General features: G+C 30.2%; 1 protein-coding gene and 2 non-coding genes across 5 annotated transcripts; all 3 read right to left on the bottom strand.

Annotated features, from left to right (window-relative positions):
• Nucleotides 1–848: 848 nt before the first annotated feature.
• Nucleotides 849–1,152, bottom strand: LOC150023310 (signal recognition particle RNA). Its single transcript, XR_016518033.1, has one exon.
• Nucleotides 1,153–3,422: 2,270 nt separating this feature from the next.
• Nucleotides 3,423–3,618, bottom strand: LOC137811916 (U2 spliceosomal RNA). Its single transcript, XR_011081195.2, has one exon. It is a non-coding gene; the product is annotated as a U2 spliceosomal RNA (small nuclear RNA).
• A 6,348-nt stretch (nucleotides 3,619–9,966) lies between these two features.
• LOC137809040 (uncharacterized) lies at nucleotides 9,967–12,774 on the bottom strand. Of its 3 annotated transcripts, XM_090297518.1 has the most exons (7): nucleotides 12,591–12,761; nucleotides 12,041–12,133; nucleotides 11,704–11,781; nucleotides 11,286–11,375; nucleotides 11,124–11,207; nucleotides 10,970–11,044; nucleotides 9,967–10,133 (listed from the first exon to the last, which is right to left on the bottom strand). In XM_090297518.1, the coding sequence occupies exons 1-7, from the start codon at nucleotides 12,677–12,679 to the stop codon at nucleotides 10,061–10,063; spliced, it is 582 nt and encodes a 193-aa protein (XP_090153644.1). In that variant the 5' UTR covers nucleotides 12,680–12,761; the 3' UTR covers nucleotides 9,967–10,060. The 3 variants fall into 3 exon arrangements, with proteins under 3 accessions (XP_090153644.1, XP_090153645.1, XP_090153646.1); XM_090297519.1 differs by lacking the exon at nucleotides 11,704–11,781 and having other exon boundaries at nucleotides 12,591–12,747; XM_090297520.1 differs by lacking the exons at nucleotides 11,704–11,781; nucleotides 12,041–12,133 and having other exon boundaries at nucleotides 12,591–12,774.
• Between the last annotated feature and the right edge of the window lie 5,933 nt (nucleotides 12,775–18,707).

Genomic DNA, 18,707 nt, shown 5'->3' with positions numbered 1-18,707 from the left:
CTAGAAGCTCTCTAGGTTTGGCCGGTCATGGCACATGGCTTTGTGATTGCATTTAATTTGGTTTTCATTTCATTATGTATTAGCTTAAAACTTACGGCCAAGTAGCTTATAAATAGGGAGGCCTACACCTTGTATTTGCAAGTTTATTGTGAGTAAAGTTATGCTGCCATTTTGTGCCAAGCTTTGCTTCTCCCTAGAATTCTAGGCTCTAAACTTCATCACCTTCACCTCTCCTTGGGTTGGCCGAACCTCCCTAGCTTCATACATATCATGCACCTTCAAGATTAACACCACTCTTAGGAGGATCTTGCTCACACACCTTCATAGCTTCCGCACCACTTTTTCTCACATGATTCAAGAAGACCTTCATGAAATGCCATCATAACATCCCTATTGAACACATCTAAATCTAATTACTACATCATGCATGCAAAATATATATATATATATATATATATATATATCAGTTATTTCAAAATATATCTCTCATCAAAGAGATTTTAAAATATTTACACATCTTAAAAACAAAATATTAAAATAAGATAAAACACTTCATCATCTTAGAGTGGAGCTCTATCAACTACAAAATCATCTGCTCACGTTGAACACACAATCATCACATTCATCATCTACCTTTCCATCCTTAAAAATCACTCTGTTTCTTGGTTCCCATAAACTCCAAATAATCATTGTCCACAGGCCCTCCACTACATATTTCCTTTTGCTGTAAGTTGAAGAGGTAGAACTGTTGGAAATGGTTCAAAGGATTATTATGATGAACAAAAAGAACTCTCATCCAGTTATAACACATATTCCAAATTTTGTAAGCTATCAGAAAAACAAATGTTCAATGACCTTCTCCAACAGTTTAGACTTCTGTTTGGCTGATGCAAGGAGCTCCTCAACTCCGTTTAGGATCTGTGGGTGTGGGAGTGGGAGGTGGTCGCTGCTCTGTGAAACCAGCCTCACGCTATGCCCTCTACTCTAAGAGTCAAGAGACCTATGCCTTCACTAAGGTCCCCAGACTTAACTCTCAACTTGGAATGGGCAGGCCAACATATTGTAGACACAGCCCAACCCAGCAAGTCTCAGTGTTGTTCCATCACATTGATGCTCCCACTTGGGTCACAAGCTGGAGTAACTCAGCTCAGCGATCTGATGTCTTGTTAGTGAAGTTATAAAGACACTTTTGTTTCATTTTCTTTCTGATGTGGAATATATTTAGCATAAAGTTTAAATTTTAAAAAAATTCTGTCTTTTTTTTTCATTTGTATGAAATATAGAATAGAATATTTGTATGAATTTGGGGAAGACAAAATATCCTAATTTGTGCTTTAAGATGTTAAAATATTGTATGTGAGCATTCTCTGCAACTTTCTAGTATTCACAAATTGTCTTTTCTATTGTCATTTCATTTCATAATAAGAGGAATTGTTCTGATACAACTGAAGAATTACGGAACTTTCAATACACACTGAACTTTCAATATTCATGCACCATGCCAAACATTCTGCATAGATAGAAGAATTACGGAACTTTCAATATTCATGCACCATGCATACATTTTTTTAATTTTGCTGTACAAAATGCTAATTGCGGTAATATTTTTGCTAGTTTCACATTAATGCAAGTTCAATAATCAACTACTAGTTAAACTGTTTTGAGAGGGATGCAGCAAGTTGTTGCAGCAGTGCAAAGCAACAGCTATGCTAAGAACTTCAGTAGTTAATTAGTTCACATGTCCCTGCAGATGTTTCAGGAATGCAAAATAATTTTAGAATTAAATCAACAATTGCAATGATGTATTATTATTCAAATTTGACATTGTAAGTGAGTTCAAATTCTTCCATAGTTTGTTTGAATTTATTATTTGCACTATGTTGTTTCTTTTCATACTCTCTAAAATTTGAGTTTGAATGCCTCAAAATTGGTAGTAGAGAGCCTTTTTAAACAAATAAGTAACAAAAACATGGAAAGCTTAAAGCTGTGAAGAATGTTCTAAAAATAATAATTCATGATAGTTATTTTGTAGCAATTTCCTAGTATTCACAAAATGTCTACTTCTATTGTCATTTCATAATAAGATGAATTGTAATTGCAATAGTATACCAAATTTGTGTATATAGCTAGCCTCTTTAAGACATAGGCAAGGTTTGAAGTTGTAAGAAAACTTCCTGACAGGTCTTACACTCTCATAAAAATTTGAAGTTTTTATTTATTCAATAATCGATCATCATCTTGATAAGTTAAGTCAAAGATTTCATTTCTTAATTATCATGAAAAATACAATTAAAGTACATGTGTTCTACTTGAATGTTCCAAATAATGCTTACATGTTAGTTACACTTATCTTGATAATTATGACATGTCTTAGTGGACTAAAAGCACTAACTTGTCTATCTGTATGGAGAAATTGACGGGTTTCATAAAGCATGGAAGCTATCGAGATTAATAGTAATAAGATGATGGAAGTTCAAATCAAGATTATAATTTTTGAACTTTCATTGAGATAAATTGAAGTTAATTTGAAGACATTTTACTTCTGTAGAATAATAGTTTGTTGAAGGAACTAATAATTCAAGATGACATTGTTTTGAAGACATGTTTTGCTAAAATTGTATGACCTAATCAGCCTGTTTGATTGTAGTATAGCCACTCATTTGTTTTGGGTGTTGCTTTTATATATAGACAGTATTATGTTAGATTGTCTAGTATAGTCTTATAATGTCACTCTTTTGTCTTTTGCTAAAGCATCTAGTATTTGTGTAGATGATCTTCATTAGACCGTCTAGTCTATTTTTTGTTTAGAATATCTAAACATCAAGTCGTTTATTCTTACTAGATCGTTTAGTTGATAGTCAGTCTAGACCTCTTGTTTTATACGAGACCTCTTGTTTTATACGAGATCGTCTAACATCTTAGCATATTGTTTAGACCATCTTGATGGTTAGTTAGTATTAGTTTGTTTTCTTTTTTTACGAGAATAATACATGTGCTCTGTCTTTTGTGTTTCTTCCAATTTTCCGTTCTCCCTCTTTTTTCTCTTTTAAGTTTTCTTGCTGTCATGGAGAATTCCATGAACCTATAAAATCATCTCTTGAGATCATCTTGCATACCATGTTATTAGATTCAAACATTTAATTTAGTCTTATTAGGAAGGAAAATGGAAGAGGAGGTTGGAAAAAAGAAAAGTGGATTTGGAAAGATGTTTTAGAATCAAAGTAAGATTCTTGGTAGAGACAGAATTCTCAGCTGCCAACATTTTGCTCTGGATTGTACCCTATATCAGCAAGGTTTAGGATAATCTGAATAATTCTATATTTGTTGTTTATCCAAACCATTTGTTGATCTGTAACAATGCAAAAACCACAGCTTATAACATTTTCTTCTTCACATGTAACAATACTCTAAACTTGTTTGGAGTGGGATGCACCAAACTCTTGCAATAGTGCAAGACAAGAGCAATGCCTAAGAGTCCCAATAGCAAGCTATTGCAATGGACACTCTCCCTCAAAATATTAATTTAATATCGTGTGAATCAATGATCCACATATCAGATATTAAACTGATAAGAACAGATACTACACTTGATCTTAGCCAAAAGGCCGAGAAAGGTATGATTTGTATTATTATACTGTGAGCTCCATCTTCTTGACAGAGTCCTGACAAATGTGGAACTTGTCAGTTAATTAAGATGCTTCAACAAGAGAGGATAAAAATAATTTGATAAACTTCCGTATATTTAAGTTTGATTTTGAATGCCTCAAAATTTGTAGAAGACAGCTTTCATCCCACAAATGAGAGACACAAACACGACAAACTTGAAGATGTTTGTTGAGCCTCATGTGACTAGTGATGAAGAGTTTGTTAATATAGCTAGAATATACAATTCTACTGCAACAGTTTTGTTAATTTATTATGCTGTGTTTAAAATTGAGAGAAGAATGGATTTAGTGAAAAGTCTAATAATCAGTCATGGTAATTCATGTCTTTTGGAAAAAAAAGTGTTATTTTTCTTTTCTAACATAACCGAGTTTTGAGTTATTAATTTTTTAAAAATAAAGTTGCAATGGCTAAAAGGTTTGCTTAACTTGTTATCTCTGCAGCTACTCATTACAGAGAAGATAATATAAAAAAAGAGTATCTTCCAGCAATTTAGCACTTTTTCTTCTGATATGTGAAGAATCTTTTACCATTCCAAAATGATTTTGAAAAAAAAAAAGTGATGGTCCAAGCACACTAGCACACCAAGCCAATAGGACTGAGTGCAGCAGCCTGTAAGTCCTCCACTTTAAGAGTCAAACCTAAGCATCCAGTGAAGTCACCAGCCTCAATTCTCAACTTGGAGTGGGCAGATATTGCTGAATTTGAATAATCAAAAGTGTAATGTGGTTGTCTTTGCTGAATTTGAATAATCAAAAGTGTAATGTGGTTGTCTTAGAACGCTGAATTTGAAGAAGCTGAAAGTGATGAAGTGAATTAATGCTATGAAGAAAGAATTAAACATGATTGAAAAAAAAAAAATTGAGAGCCGGTGGATCAACCCAAACATAAACAATGAGTAAAATGAGTTTATTGAACTAAACTAAACTGTTTGTTTAATATCTTCTCACAAACAAAGAAAAAGTCGTGCTAGTTATTTGTAACAGTGTCTTTAAATTGTTTTCTCACAGTTTAGAGTTGACATGTATATGATGTGTGCAAATATATTAAGCCTCATGCATAAGCCTATGGTTATATTAAACTGATAAGAACAGATAATACACTCTAAAACCCTAAACCCTATACACTTAATTTTAGCCAAAAGATCGAGAAAAGGAGGCTTCTAACAGTGCAAGTGGTGAGTTTTTATTTTCTAAGTTCCAATTGTTTGTCAGAGTCCTGACCAATGTGGGACCTGAAGGTAAGGTTAAAAGAGTACAAATGATAACCGAGTTCAAACACACTCCCTCTTTGGACAAATAACTTTTGAATATATTATTAGGTATTTTCAATGCACTCTAAGTTTATACTGTCACAAAGTAGCATATGGAACATAACCCACTGTATTATTCAAATTTTAGATAAAACTTTAATTATTATATGGAGATTCGTACTTATTGTAATGATCATTTTGTAATTACACTGGTTTACATATGTGAAATTTCTTATTTAAAAAATTAAAAAATAAATAAATTTGTATATTTAATAATTAATTAAAAAATATGGATAAATATGGGAGACTCATGCAGTTCAAGTATAAAACTCAATTATCTTATACAATTATAAAAGTAAAACATATAACCATTTATCATCACAAAGACTATAGAGTATTTTGCATGTATTCGAATGAGTATCATGACTTAAAATTAATTTTTATAAGACTACGAAGATTTCTAGTTATGCTGAATTGTAATAAGTGAATATTCCATTCATATACTTAGTTATCCCAATAGGAACAATTATAGGAGAGTCACATTTATAACGACATGACATGATTCAGAAGGTTAAAAAAATAGTTAAGTGAAAAGCAAAATATATATAAGTTTTACTTGTAGGATTACATTGCTAAAATCTACTATATATCATCTAATTTTAAATGTATCCATTATTATATATTTGTTTTCTAAAACTATGAAATAAGAGATGTATACAACTATAAGGATGTGAAAGTATAATTTTTCTTCATGGGATTGTTTTCCAACTACATTTACCTCTCAATGCATCATCCATAAATAACCACATACATTCATACCATGACTAAGAAAAAATTCATTAGATACAAAACCAATTCTCAAAGATGTCTTATTCAACCAATTCTCAAAGAGGTCTTATTCAACCCTTGAAGAGTCCATCTACATGTCATACATGTGAATCCAACTATCATTAAAATTGGTTTACCCTACACTATTGAAAATGTTGGTTCACTATAATTTATGTTCTTGCAAACATGAGCTTCACCCCTTCAAGTCCTTGTATGTTCCAAACCTGATGAGTCTACTTACTAGGTACTATTAAAGTCCCCATTTTTAACATTTTAAGAGCTAAAATTCCAAACAATCTTATGTTTGTCTTTACACCAAACCATTCTATTTCGCTTGCTTTAATAAACTTGGATGATCATCCTACAAAATCATATTCTTTTTATGAAAACAATCATCCCTACAATGAAAAGCTTAAAAGAATATTCATACTCCAAGTAGAAGTCACTTGGTTTCCAACTACAACAATGCCTAACAAGAACCCAACATAGGCACAAACATGTTCACACCTGTTGGAAAAATCATAACTAATTCTCCATCTTTTGTATAGATACAAAATGGAAACTTGCAAAAGTAATAAGCAGAAAAAAGAAAATACAGCAAAATAAAATAATGACTTAAAGAATTTTTAATGTGGGAAAACCTCCTCAACTTGAGAAGTAAAAACCCACGGAACCTAGTCCAGAAAATGTCTCAACTATGAAAGTAGGATTACAAGATTTGTTTCTCTTACTCTATGAGTGTACCACTTAATCTCACCCAACAATGATGAAATACAATGTCTCTCTACCCTCTCACTAGGATTTCTAATCTCACTATGGTAGATATCAATTATCTCATTTACTCTCTATGTTGTTCTTCTCACTTGCTTGCCTTTATATAGAGAAGGAGAGAAAGACTTCTTCCTAAAGAGATAATGGATAATTAATGTTTGTCACATTTTCAAATACCTTGAAAAACTATCTTCAACTTTCTAGGTTGAACTTCATAGTCTTCAAGAGAGGTATAATTTCAAGACTTTGGAATGTCCATCATTGAATATATTCAATGGATCGATTATCAAGATTCATTGATCATGGTCTCCCATTAATTGAGGAGGGATTCCCAACAACACAAAACCATATCTAGGCTTTAGTATAATAATCTGTGTTTAACATCATTGAACTCCATTCTCTGCAACACTACAATTTTCAATTGGCTAGATAACCTTTATTAGCACTCAAATGTAATCATATAACACAATTATTGGATAGGAATTGGGTCACCTTGCTACAACATATAAAGAGAGTTGTGCATTGAGCCAAAATGCTAGACATATGCCAAATAATTGACTTCCTTCTTCCAAAATCCAGTGTATCATATCAACAATTGTTGCTAACATTTTTGTAACATATGTGTTTGTTTTCCTACTACATTTACCTATCAATGTGGTTTTATCATTAACAAAACTAAGCATAATCATGTTACATGCATCTACCAATTAATTCATCCATGATTTTGACAAATTTCATCACATTAGCAACACTAATAATACAGATCCAAGTTGTTGACTATGTTGTACTTTTTATTCTTCTACCGTTAGTATTCCCATACACCCTTCATTGCAAATTTATGTTAGTTGACTAATCTTTATTACATTTTATTTAGCAACACTCGGTACATAAGAATTGACTCGTATAATAAATATATATTTTTTAATAGATAAATCGTCTCACAGTTATTCTCACGACAAATGTGTAATAAGATATGGGTAAAAAGAAATTATTACGATGTTCTCATTTTCAATGAAATTTGGATTTTAATCATACTGATAAATTGACTAATAAAATATTTCATTAAATATATACATTTTTTAAATATAATTAATATTCTTTTTAATATTTAAATGAATTAGATAAATCGTCTCACGTTTATTCTCACGACAAATGCGTAATAAGATATGGGTAAAGATAAATTATTATTATGTTCTCATTTTCAATGAAATTTGGATTTTAATCATACTAATAAATTGATTAATAAAATATTTCATTAAATATATACATTTTTTTAAGGTAATGCATGCAGACACATGATTACTATTCTAATTGAAAAATATAATGAAATAGTATCCATTATATATATACATATATATATATATGTGTGTATTTAAATTTCATTATAAAAATGACTTACGTTCAACTACTACATTGGATGAGTATTGAAACATAAACAATCTATGTATTTCAAAAAGAAAAAAAAAACACTATTAAATATCAAAAAATCATCAAGCCTTACCGAATTTCGTGAAGATTTTATGATTAGGGACCATCAAATTCTTTAATATTCTTCCTTTTCTGCCACACGTTGTAGGAACATGTAGCTCCTTGCTTTTCTGTCTTGCGAAGGAGGTTTTGAACAAAGGCATTTTTAAGCTTGTGAATTATAAGAGGATTATGCATATGGCTAGTCCTAAATGTTATATCACTCTTTCTCACATTCTATATGTTGATGATATATTTGTTTTCTGTAGGGCAGATGATAAGTCTCTTAAATATTTGAGTATTTTTCATCAAAAACATGGTGATTTTTCTAATCAGTATGTTAACAATTCTAAAAGTAGATTTTTCACCATGGATAATTCTGCAAGATTCTTTACAAAAAATTCAACGTCATCTTTCTTACAGTCATGGCCTTTTACCTTTTAACTATTTAGGGGTGTCTATATTTGTTGGTGCTCCCAAGCTCAGGTTTATTCAATCTTTGGCTGATAAAGTCAAATTGAAGCTTGGGACTTGAAAAGGGAAATCTCTTAGCATGATGGGTCAGATCCAATTGGTTGGTTACTGGTTTCCTTACTTATAGTTTTAATGTGTATAAATGGCATGCTTCTATTCTTAAGCAAGTTGAGCAGTGAAGCAGAAATGGTAGTCCTTGGGTTAATTTGATTAAACTTGTTGTCATTACCTTCTCTATTTTGATGATCTGGCATATGAGGAATTATGCTAGATTTCAGGTTAAGATTGATCTTTCCAGGGCCATTTCCACCATTAAGAATTTCACTTGTCTAGTGGGTAATTCGTCTAAAAGCTCTATGAGGAATGATATGCTCAACTTCAATGTGCTTAAGTTCTTTGATATTGATACTCGTAGTGATAAAGTTTTTCATCCTTTCTTGTTAGATGGGAGTTTCCTTCATCAGGTTGAGTTAAAATTAATATTGATGGTGTTGCTAGGGGTTCTCCTGGTTTTGCTGCTTGTGGTGGTATTTTCGTGGGAGTATGAGCGAGTTTATTGGTGGTTTCTCTGCTTTCCTTGATATTTAGACTGCTTTGGTTGCTAAGTTTTATGGAGTTATACTTGTTATTTCCTTTCTTTATTTCTTTTTTCTTTTTTTTAATAATATTTTTTTAATGTTGTGGCAGATGATTGTTGATACTTGAGATGTCAACTTAGCTGAGATGTCAAGTTTCATAATAATGTCTAACATGAGAGCTTCTATAAAAAAATATTATATTTTAATTTAAAATATTTACAATAAACTAAGTAAATACTAAATTAAAGTAATATTAAATTAGATTTACTTTTAACATTGTTACGTTTAGGCGTCGAGTGCCACAACATGAATTTTGTATCTACAAGATAAGTGACTATTTCATCTTTCATATGATGATTGTATTGACCAACAGAAATCAATTTTAGAGACAAAAAATAATTAATTGTTATATTGACTAAATTAAATATAATTTTAGAGACTAAAAAAATTATTGGTATCTAAATTAGTTTCTATTATTGATAAATAGTTTCTAAATTGATATATAATTAGTTGTCAAAGTTTTATCTATCAATTGTTTACATTCTAAAGTTAATAGTTAAAACCTTAGTAACTAATTATATACCAATTTATAAACTATTTATCAATAATAGAAACTAATTTAGATACCAATAATTCTTTAGTCTCTAAAATAGTATCTAATTTAGATAATATTATTTAATAATTTTCTTGTAGTAAATTCATTGTAATGTGTAAAGGAGTCTCTTCCAGAATTAAGTACAACAAGAAGGGTGTTTGGCTTATCCAGTTGTATTACCCATATGGTCATATGGTTGTATGTAGGTGTAGTATGTAGGGTTGTTAGGATGATTTTGTATAAGGATTAGTATCCCTAAAGTGCTCCTTCTAATTGATTTAATTCTTTGTCGATAGATAGAAGAAAAAAAATATTGTTATATTTATGTAAAACTAACATTTAGGGTCAAAACAACTATATTTTATTTGTAGAATTGAATCATAAGGAATGCTATATTATTCTACAATATTGTAACATTGTATTTCTCTCAATTTAAAGCTCAGTGTGAAGAATTGCATCATTGTCTGTGACCATCTCTAAGTGATTTGAAGAAGATTCTTCAGTCCTGAAAAATCCATAAAAAACGTTAGTATTTTTATTCTCTTTTAATTTCTTATACTATTTACTAAATTTACTTCTTGCCAAACACAACAAGTGTGCATGTCCATATGAAATGAATAATAAATTAAATGTAATAATAAATAAAATAAATAAATAAATAGAAAAACATATTAAAGGAATAATAAATTAAATGTAATAATAAATAAAATAAAATAAAATAAGTCCTTTTTTGGTGAAGACAAACAAGTAATAAATAAATAAAAATTAAAATATCAATCGTTCATAAAAACTATTGAGGACTTTAGTCGAGTTCTTATGGTATAGGAAACATTTTTTTTCATTTTAATTTTAAAATTAATAGAATAGAATGTACATTGATATGTGAATTTTTCTTATTAAATTTAAAAAAACAATAAATTAAAAACAAATTCAATTCGAATAAAATTATTATTGTCAAGTAAACATTGAAAGAACATTTATTTAATTAGGATGGATAACAATCATTACTTCTCACAACATTACTCTCATTATATATATATTACTACAAAATTAAATATTATTTTAAAAATTAAAAAAATTATTTGTATCTAAATTAATTTATATTATTGATAAATAATTCTTAAATTATATCTAATTAACTATCCAAATTTTAGCTAAAACACTATATATATATATATCGTGTTAAAATTTTATACATAAAATTCTATAAATGAATTAATTAAAAAAATAATAATTACTACTCATTAATTATAAAGCTACTGAATTCTACTAATTAATTTGATAAGAAATTATTTAAAAAAATAAAAAATGTAATTGATATTTGAGTTATAAGTAACATACCTTTGTACTTTTAAATTGGAATTGCCAGGTGCAATTTTATTAGTTTGAGTTGGTGGAGGTGGAGGAGATTTACTCCTAATAACAAAGATTTAATAATTAGTTTTATGAAAAATTAATATATAATTGATATTTGAGTTATAATTAATTAACATACCTTTGTAGTTTTATATTAGAAATGCTTGGTGAAATTTCCCCAGTTTGAATTGGTGATTTTGGTGGAGGTGGAGGAGATTGAATCCTAATAACAAAGAGTTAATAATAATTTGGTTTGTACAAAATTAATATATAATTGATATTTAAGTTATTAACAACTTACTTTTGCTCTTTGAGATTAGAATTGCTTGGCACATTCTTCTGGATTTCACTTGGTGGTGGAGATGGAGAAGTATGAGAATCACTTTGAATCCTATTAAAAGTTATAAAAATTAATTATTTTGAGTTTAAATTGATGGTAAAGATAAAGAATATAAAAATCAATTTAAGTCCTATTATTTATCCTTTATTATTATTTGTTTCTCTCATTCATCCTCTTCCTTCCATTTCTATGGTACCAAACTCATAATTAATTTTTCTTAAATACATTTAAAAAACTATTTATTCAATAAAATTCTATATACACACTCATTGGATATGATTTTATAGTAAAATAAAACAACAATAACTATATCAATTATTGATCTATAAGCCTAATAAAATAAATATAATAAATATTTGAAGTTATAGTAACAACTTACACTTCGATATTTATATCGGAATTTTGTAATACGTTCTCAGTTTGAGTGTCAGGTGGAGGCGTGGATTTGTCAGAATCACTTATAAAAATAATTAGCAAAATATATTATTATATATATAAGGTAAAAAGTATAGTATTATAAAAAAATGTATTAATTACTAATAAAAATCAATAGAGTATGATTGAAATATTTTAAGAATAAAAATATATTTGAATTTAAAAGTATGAATTATAAAAATAGTAAAATGATTAAGTATATTAAACAAAAAGACATAAATAAATCAGTTGAGATATATAATAAACTAATAAAGTTTATATTTGAGTCATTTGCAACATACAACTCTGTTCCTCCATTGATGTTGCTTGACACTTGGTCATCAGCATGAGTTGGTGGAGAAAGTAATGGGAGTGTGAGATTATCACTTTCAGCACTGTATAAAAAAATTGTAACATATTAACAAAGAATCTAAAAATAGAAAATACACAGTTATTTAAATTTCATTTTGTAATATGGTATATGAGACTCATTCTAACGAGTGTTTGTTGAATATATCATGTCACCCGCTATCGGACTGTTATTGGACTACCTATAATATGTTGTCTCACGCACTTGCTGTCAGTCTTGACGTGAGGAGGTGTGTTGGAAATCACACATCAATTAGATATGAGAATATTTCATTGTATATAATTAGTGCAAATCTCACCTTATGAACCGATTTTATAAGATTTGATTAAACTTAAAGTCCACTTTATAATATACATACAGAGAATAAATAAATTAAAAAAAACTCTTCAGCTTCAAAACCAGAAAAACATTTGATAAACAATGCTACCTGCATAATTTTACAGCATACTATAAAGCATAAAACATATGAGTAGCAATGTTACCTTATGACAGAAGTGGGAAAATGATGATGCAGCAACATTACAGAAAGAAGGAATGGAAGAAACACGATGACACCCTCTTGAGAAGCCATTTCAGAAGAAAGATCTGAAGTAGGTTTTGTTGAGTGTGATTGTTGTGGAGAACTCAAAATGAAGTGATATTTATAGAGATGATAGAATGCAGTGGTGCTGGTGTGCTGTATAAAGCCATGACTCTTTCTTCTTAGTCTCAGCTTTTTGTAAATATGGAAATAAACAACTTCCATCTCCCATTCTGCACGTCGTATACGTCCTCGACAAAACAACAATTAGTGTGTAATACTATGGCAACTTTTCTTTACTTTTTCAGAAATAATATGTAACCATTTGTGTGACTGAAGAACTTGGTCTATGGTCTACTTTGACAAGTATATTCAAAGACAAATATTAAAACCAACATCTCTCCTACCACTTCAATAAAATCATTAAATAGTAACTAAATCTAAAGATAAAAAATATAAAGTAAGATTAAAAAATATTTCTATTTACATTATTTTTATTATTAATAAAAATTTATAAAATAATTTTTAAATTAATATGTAAATTAACTACTAATATTTTAGATTCTAAATTAGTTTCTAAAAGACTAATAGAGACTAATTTAGAATTTAAAGTAATAAGTAACTAAAACTTTGGTAACTAATAGTTAAATACGAATTTAGAAACTATTTTATAAACATTTATTAATAATATAAACTATTTTAAATACCAATAATTTTTTTAGTTTATAAGACTAATTTAGTCAAATAATAACAAATTAGTTTAATTTTTAAAAATAAATTTTATTTAATAATTTTCTTATAGTGTTATAATACCGATTTTTCAACTGAAAAGACAATATATATCATGATTAAGCAGAGTGACATTATAATAAAATTATTAAATAGAAACTAGTTTTAAAGATAAAAAATAATTAATTATTATATACTATTTTAAATATTAAAAAAATTATTAATATTTAAAATAATTTATATTATTATTAAATAACTTTTAAATTAGTAATTAATTAATCATTAAAGTTTTAGTTAACAATATCAATTTAGAAACTATTTATTAATAACATAAATTATTTTAAATATTAATAATTTTTAATTTTTAAAATAGTATCTAATTTAGTTAATATATCAATTAATTATTTTTTATTTTAAATAATTTTTATGTAATGACATGATAGTTACTTTTGTTTCTATTAATCTTTTATTACATAGTTTTAACAAGTCAAGTTCCATTCTTTTGTAGGGTTTAAGCTCATATCAACACGTTTGCATGGAATATTTAGTAAAGAATGAGAGTGGTTAACTATGAATATGTGTTCATATATCATAATCTTTTCACTACACCATTGCCACCGACTCTTGTTCTGTGTATATAGCCAAGTAATGTGAACACAATCTTTAATAATGGCGTTTCATTCTTTATTGGTAGTTGGAAATGGTACAATATTTTCAAGTCCCCTAGTCTCACTAGTGCAGAAATGTAAAATAAATAAGGCTATTTTACATTTACAAATGCGGTCATAGAATCGTATTTGATCAGCACGCATTCGTAAATCGGACATATACAAATGCGGTCAAAGAACCACATTTATAAATTAGATTTACAAATGCGGTTATTTAAAATAACCGCATTTGTATATTATTCTGAATGAGGGATGATGGTTTAGGATTTACGAATGCGGTCTTGGTAAAAACCGCATTCATAAATCACATTTACAAATGCAGTTTTGGTAAATGACCGCATTTGTAAATAGGTAATTCACATTTACAAATGCGGTTTTGGTAAATGACCGCATTTGTAAATAGTGTTTTTTTTAAAGTGCAGTTTGTATTGTGCATAAACCATATAAATTAATAACCTGCATAATGATCAAACCCAGCCAGACAAATACAGAAATATAGTAATCAATTGAGATCATCAAAATGTACATTTACAAGTAATCAAATTACATATAATAAAACCACTATTGTTTACCTATGCTAGAGTTATAAAAATTTATGAAATATGTGGACCAAGAATCTCTAACATATGAAATGCCTTCCTCATTCATTGGTGTTTCTTCTGTGAATAACTGCATTGAAAAGTTGACATAAATTAGTTTTTAGATATATATATGTTCAAGAATTATAAAAATGATTTAACATATATAGTACCTCTTTCCAACCAGTTTTAACACCTAGTCTTATAATGGTAATCATCCATTGCATAATGTAATAGCCACACTCATAGCTTCCTGGTTGTTTATTACACTATAATTCAATAAAAAGTAATATGTTAGTATATTGATAAACAATGATAATAGAGAAAGAAAAAAATTACAAACCTTTATTCTTATCCAGTTCAAATTATTTGAAATTGATCGACCTTTTAGGATGTTATATCCACGCCATGAACTGGTTAATACAAAAAACCTCGTAAGTAGATGGTTAATTAGTAACATATACAAAGTTCAGTTTATATTGTACTTACGTATCAATGATATCCTTAAAGTTTTTGGGAATCTTCTTGTGTAGGGAACAGAACCACACAGCAGTCTTATCAACCATTGATAAGACAAGTAACTGCCAATGATGCCTATATCATCAATGAAAAGAGTTAGTAAATATTTAAAACATGAAATAATAATAATTGATGACATATAATTAAACTTACTCATTAATATAAGGGCATAAATAAATTTGTTTTCCCTCTTTTTCCAGGGTGTTAGTGATGTATGCTTGAGTCTCAGATGAGTTTGGTCCAACGGGATTAGTATATGCAGGATCTAAGAATCCATACATATTTTCCTTCCCCTCAGTGATACAGACTCTATGCAAAAACCTACAAGCTTTCAGTTAAAGCATAATCAATAATAATTTAACATAAAGTAAATTGAATAATAGGTAAAGATACTTACATCATAAAAAATTGAATTATACTTATATTGAGCTCCTGTTTCCCAGATATAAATTCTGATAAATCTGTGTTGTAAATCATCAGTGGCAGTTCAGTGTTTATTTGAAAAAATGTATCATCCCACGGAACTGGAAAAGGTTCATTGCCAATCTGACTAGCAATGAGGCGTAAGGAAGCTATAGGATCGTTAACTGGAACCTCACGCTTCTTTTCCGGACTTGGTGGTTGAAAAGGTTTCTACAAGATAAACAACATTTGTATTAAATTATATGTAATATATAAATATAAATAAAAAATAATATAATGAAATGAAATTATTACATGAGGTTTGGGCATAGATCGAATGAGCTCTCTACCAGGCAACGAATGTCTGAAATGCATCGGCCACAGTGGTTACCTCATATGAAGGTAGTGGAACACGAGCATCAGGAAATCGTATTTTTTCAACTGTTACCTTCGCTACATCAGGGGAGAGAGGAACGTTATGTAAGGTGGTGGCGTTTTGATAGACTTTTCCAAGGGCCACCACCCGAGAAAGTTTGCCGCCCACTACCAGTAGCTCACAATCCTCCGTCTGCCCATTGATATCATCCCCTGATGTTGGAGGAGCTGCACCCCTTTGTGCTCTTGGGAGTGGGACTAACAAGGGGTTCAATCGGCTCAGCACAAACTTGTTGCGATAGAAACTCTTGTTGCATTCGATCATTCTCCTTTTTCATCTGTAGCCACATCAAATCAGTCTCCTTTCTCATCTCCTCCATTAATTCTTCACGTATCTTAGTCTTCATTTGAGTTTCGTTCTCTTTGGAGGAGGAGGATGATTGTCGTTCTGAAACTCCAAAATATAGTTTAATTCTGACCCCTTGTCCAGCTGCACGAACACGACCAGAGTGCTCAGGTCATCCAATTGCTTCAACCAGGATATCGTGACGACCTTCAGCAACAAATTTACCGTCGGATTCCAAGGAATCCTGCAAGAGTACACAAAAATCATATTTTCAAGCATTAATATAATTAATGCTTTAAAATAAATGAAAATAACAAAAATAACTTACAATTTTTTCGATGATAACCCCGGACTGCTCAGAACTTGGTGCACCCGACTTTTTAATTCGGGCCCTCTTCCATTTTACATGGCGAAAAGGTGGTGATGGAGGAGAAGTGACCCCTGTTTCCACATTCTCAGACAATGTCCCCTGTTTAGATTTCTCCTTTTCCACCATCAGTGTTTGCTCAAGTTTTCGATACCCCGAACGAGACATAACGTGCGGGGTAAGATTCTTTAAAGCTATGTCTTGAGCTTTCTTCTGACGATCCTGTCATAATTGAAATAAACAAACTGAAGTAAATAAGATAAACTTATTAATGTTATATAAACAAAAAAGTTACTTCACTTACCATCCAAGCCTCATTTTCACGGCTTTCTCTAAAAAGACGCCATGTCTCTTCATCAATATGTTTGTACTTTAAACATGAATTTTCGTCTTTAAGGTCGCCAAAAATGTATCTCGAAGTCAGTCTTGACTTAAAGGTACGAAATTTGAGTCCGATATTGGATATAATCTTTGATCGAAGCGGTTCCACATCAGGAATTTCAAAGTTTGCCTGCAAAGTAACATCAGCAAATTAAAATTAATCAATGAATATTAAAAAGCATTATATCAAAATGTAAAGCTTACCAGAACATCCTCCCAGATCATGTTACGATCGACCTCTGACACCTCATCCCATGAATTAATCAGAATGGAGAGCCTCTCACGAGAAACAACTCCAAGATAGCTCATAAACTCATCTGTCTTAGGACCAAAAGCCACTCCAGTGTTAACGTCAATGTCAACACGTGTCTTCTCACCAGCAGCACGTCTCAATGCGAGACGCTTCAATCTAGTAGGTCCTCTGCTGCCTCGTCCGGATCGAGGTTTGAGTGGGGTCTGATCGTCATCCATGTCTCTGTTAAAAAAATTTGGTAACAAACATTAGTTAATCTGCATCGAATTAAAATATTCTAAAAATAATACATAAAAATGTAAATCTAAAATGCTTATTTACAGGTTGCATGGGGGTTGAAAGTTTATATGTAAATTCCTTCACTATGGTCTTTACGGGTTGCATGTACATCATCAACTACATCGTCATCTTTATTAATTATCTTTGGTGTGAATGAACAGGGGTCACCATTTTCAATATCATCTATGGTCTCCCCTTGTTTTTTGCCGTGTAAAACGACATACCAATGTTCTGACGTAGGATCTTTCACGTAGAAAACTTGAGATGCTTGTTGAACCATTATAAATGGCTCATCTCGATACCCTATCTTTCGAAAGTCCACTAGTGTGAATCCTGAATCATCAATTTTAACCCCACTTTTATTGTCAACCCATTTACACTTGAAAACTGGAACAGAAAACTTAGTGTAGTCAATCTCCCATATCTCTTCTATAAACCCATAGTATGCCATTGATCCAAGTACTGGATTTGTATCTTTCGAAGTCGAAAACTGCATTGACTCGGCTTCAAGAGTAACACCAGAATTTTGAACTGTACTCTTTTCATCCATGGACTTCGTGTAAAATATACAATTATTCACTTCGTACGCTATACATGAGATGACATCAAACTTCAATCCAACAGCCAACCAGGTCAAGGTCTCTGATGTCGTTGAATCCTTGAACACCTCGTCTTTAAACCAAGGCATGAAAGTTATATTATGTTCCATCAAGACCCATTTCTCTGCTTGTCTTGGGTTATTTGCCTTCATAATGGCTTTATGAGCTTCTATGTAAGGTACAACTTCATCTGTGTTATTCAATATGTACAAATGTGCTTGCAAGACTTCTGATCGAGATTTGCTTACAATATTCACACCACGTAAACATTTACTTGTAGAACGCCTGTGGTGCCATGAATTAGCTGAAACACCTATTGGATTTGCTTTCGTCATATACTCTGAACAAAATTCAATACTTTCTTCAGCTATGTACCTTTCAATCATTGAAGCCTCTGGACGATAATGATTTTTCACATAACCTTTCAAAATTTTCATATACCGCTCAACAGGATACATCCATCTTAAGTACACTGGTCCACACAATCTAACCTCTCTTACCAGATGCACAACTAGATGAACCATGATGTCAAAAAAAGACGGAGGAAAAAACATCTCCAATTCACACAAGATAACAACAATTT

The sequence above is a fragment of the Phaseolus vulgaris genome, chromosome 11 (assembly GCF_051622355.1).
Source record: "Phaseolus vulgaris cultivar YP4 chromosome 11, ASM5162235v1, whole genome shotgun sequence".
Taxonomy (NCBI): domain Eukaryota; kingdom Viridiplantae; phylum Streptophyta; class Magnoliopsida; order Fabales; family Fabaceae; genus Phaseolus; species Phaseolus vulgaris.
The sequence above is the reverse complement of the archived record's forward strand: the minus strand, read 5'-3'. Positions and strand labels throughout refer to the sequence as shown.

Bases quoted from the DNA above. Each gene is read 5' to 3' on its own strand.
- LOC137809040 (XM_090297518.1), bottom strand. From the start codon at position 12,679: ATGGCTTCTCAAGAGGGTGTCATCGTGTTTCTTCCATTCCTTCTTTCT. The intron at 11,208-11,285 runs GTAAGTTGTTAA...CTTTGTTATTAG, and splicing joins TCTAATCTCAAAGAGCAAAA to GATTCAATCTCCTCCACCTC. The intron at 10,134-10,969 runs GTATGTTACTTA...TGGATTTTTCAG, and splicing joins TCCAATTTAAAAGTACAAAG to GACTGAAGAATCTTCTTCAA.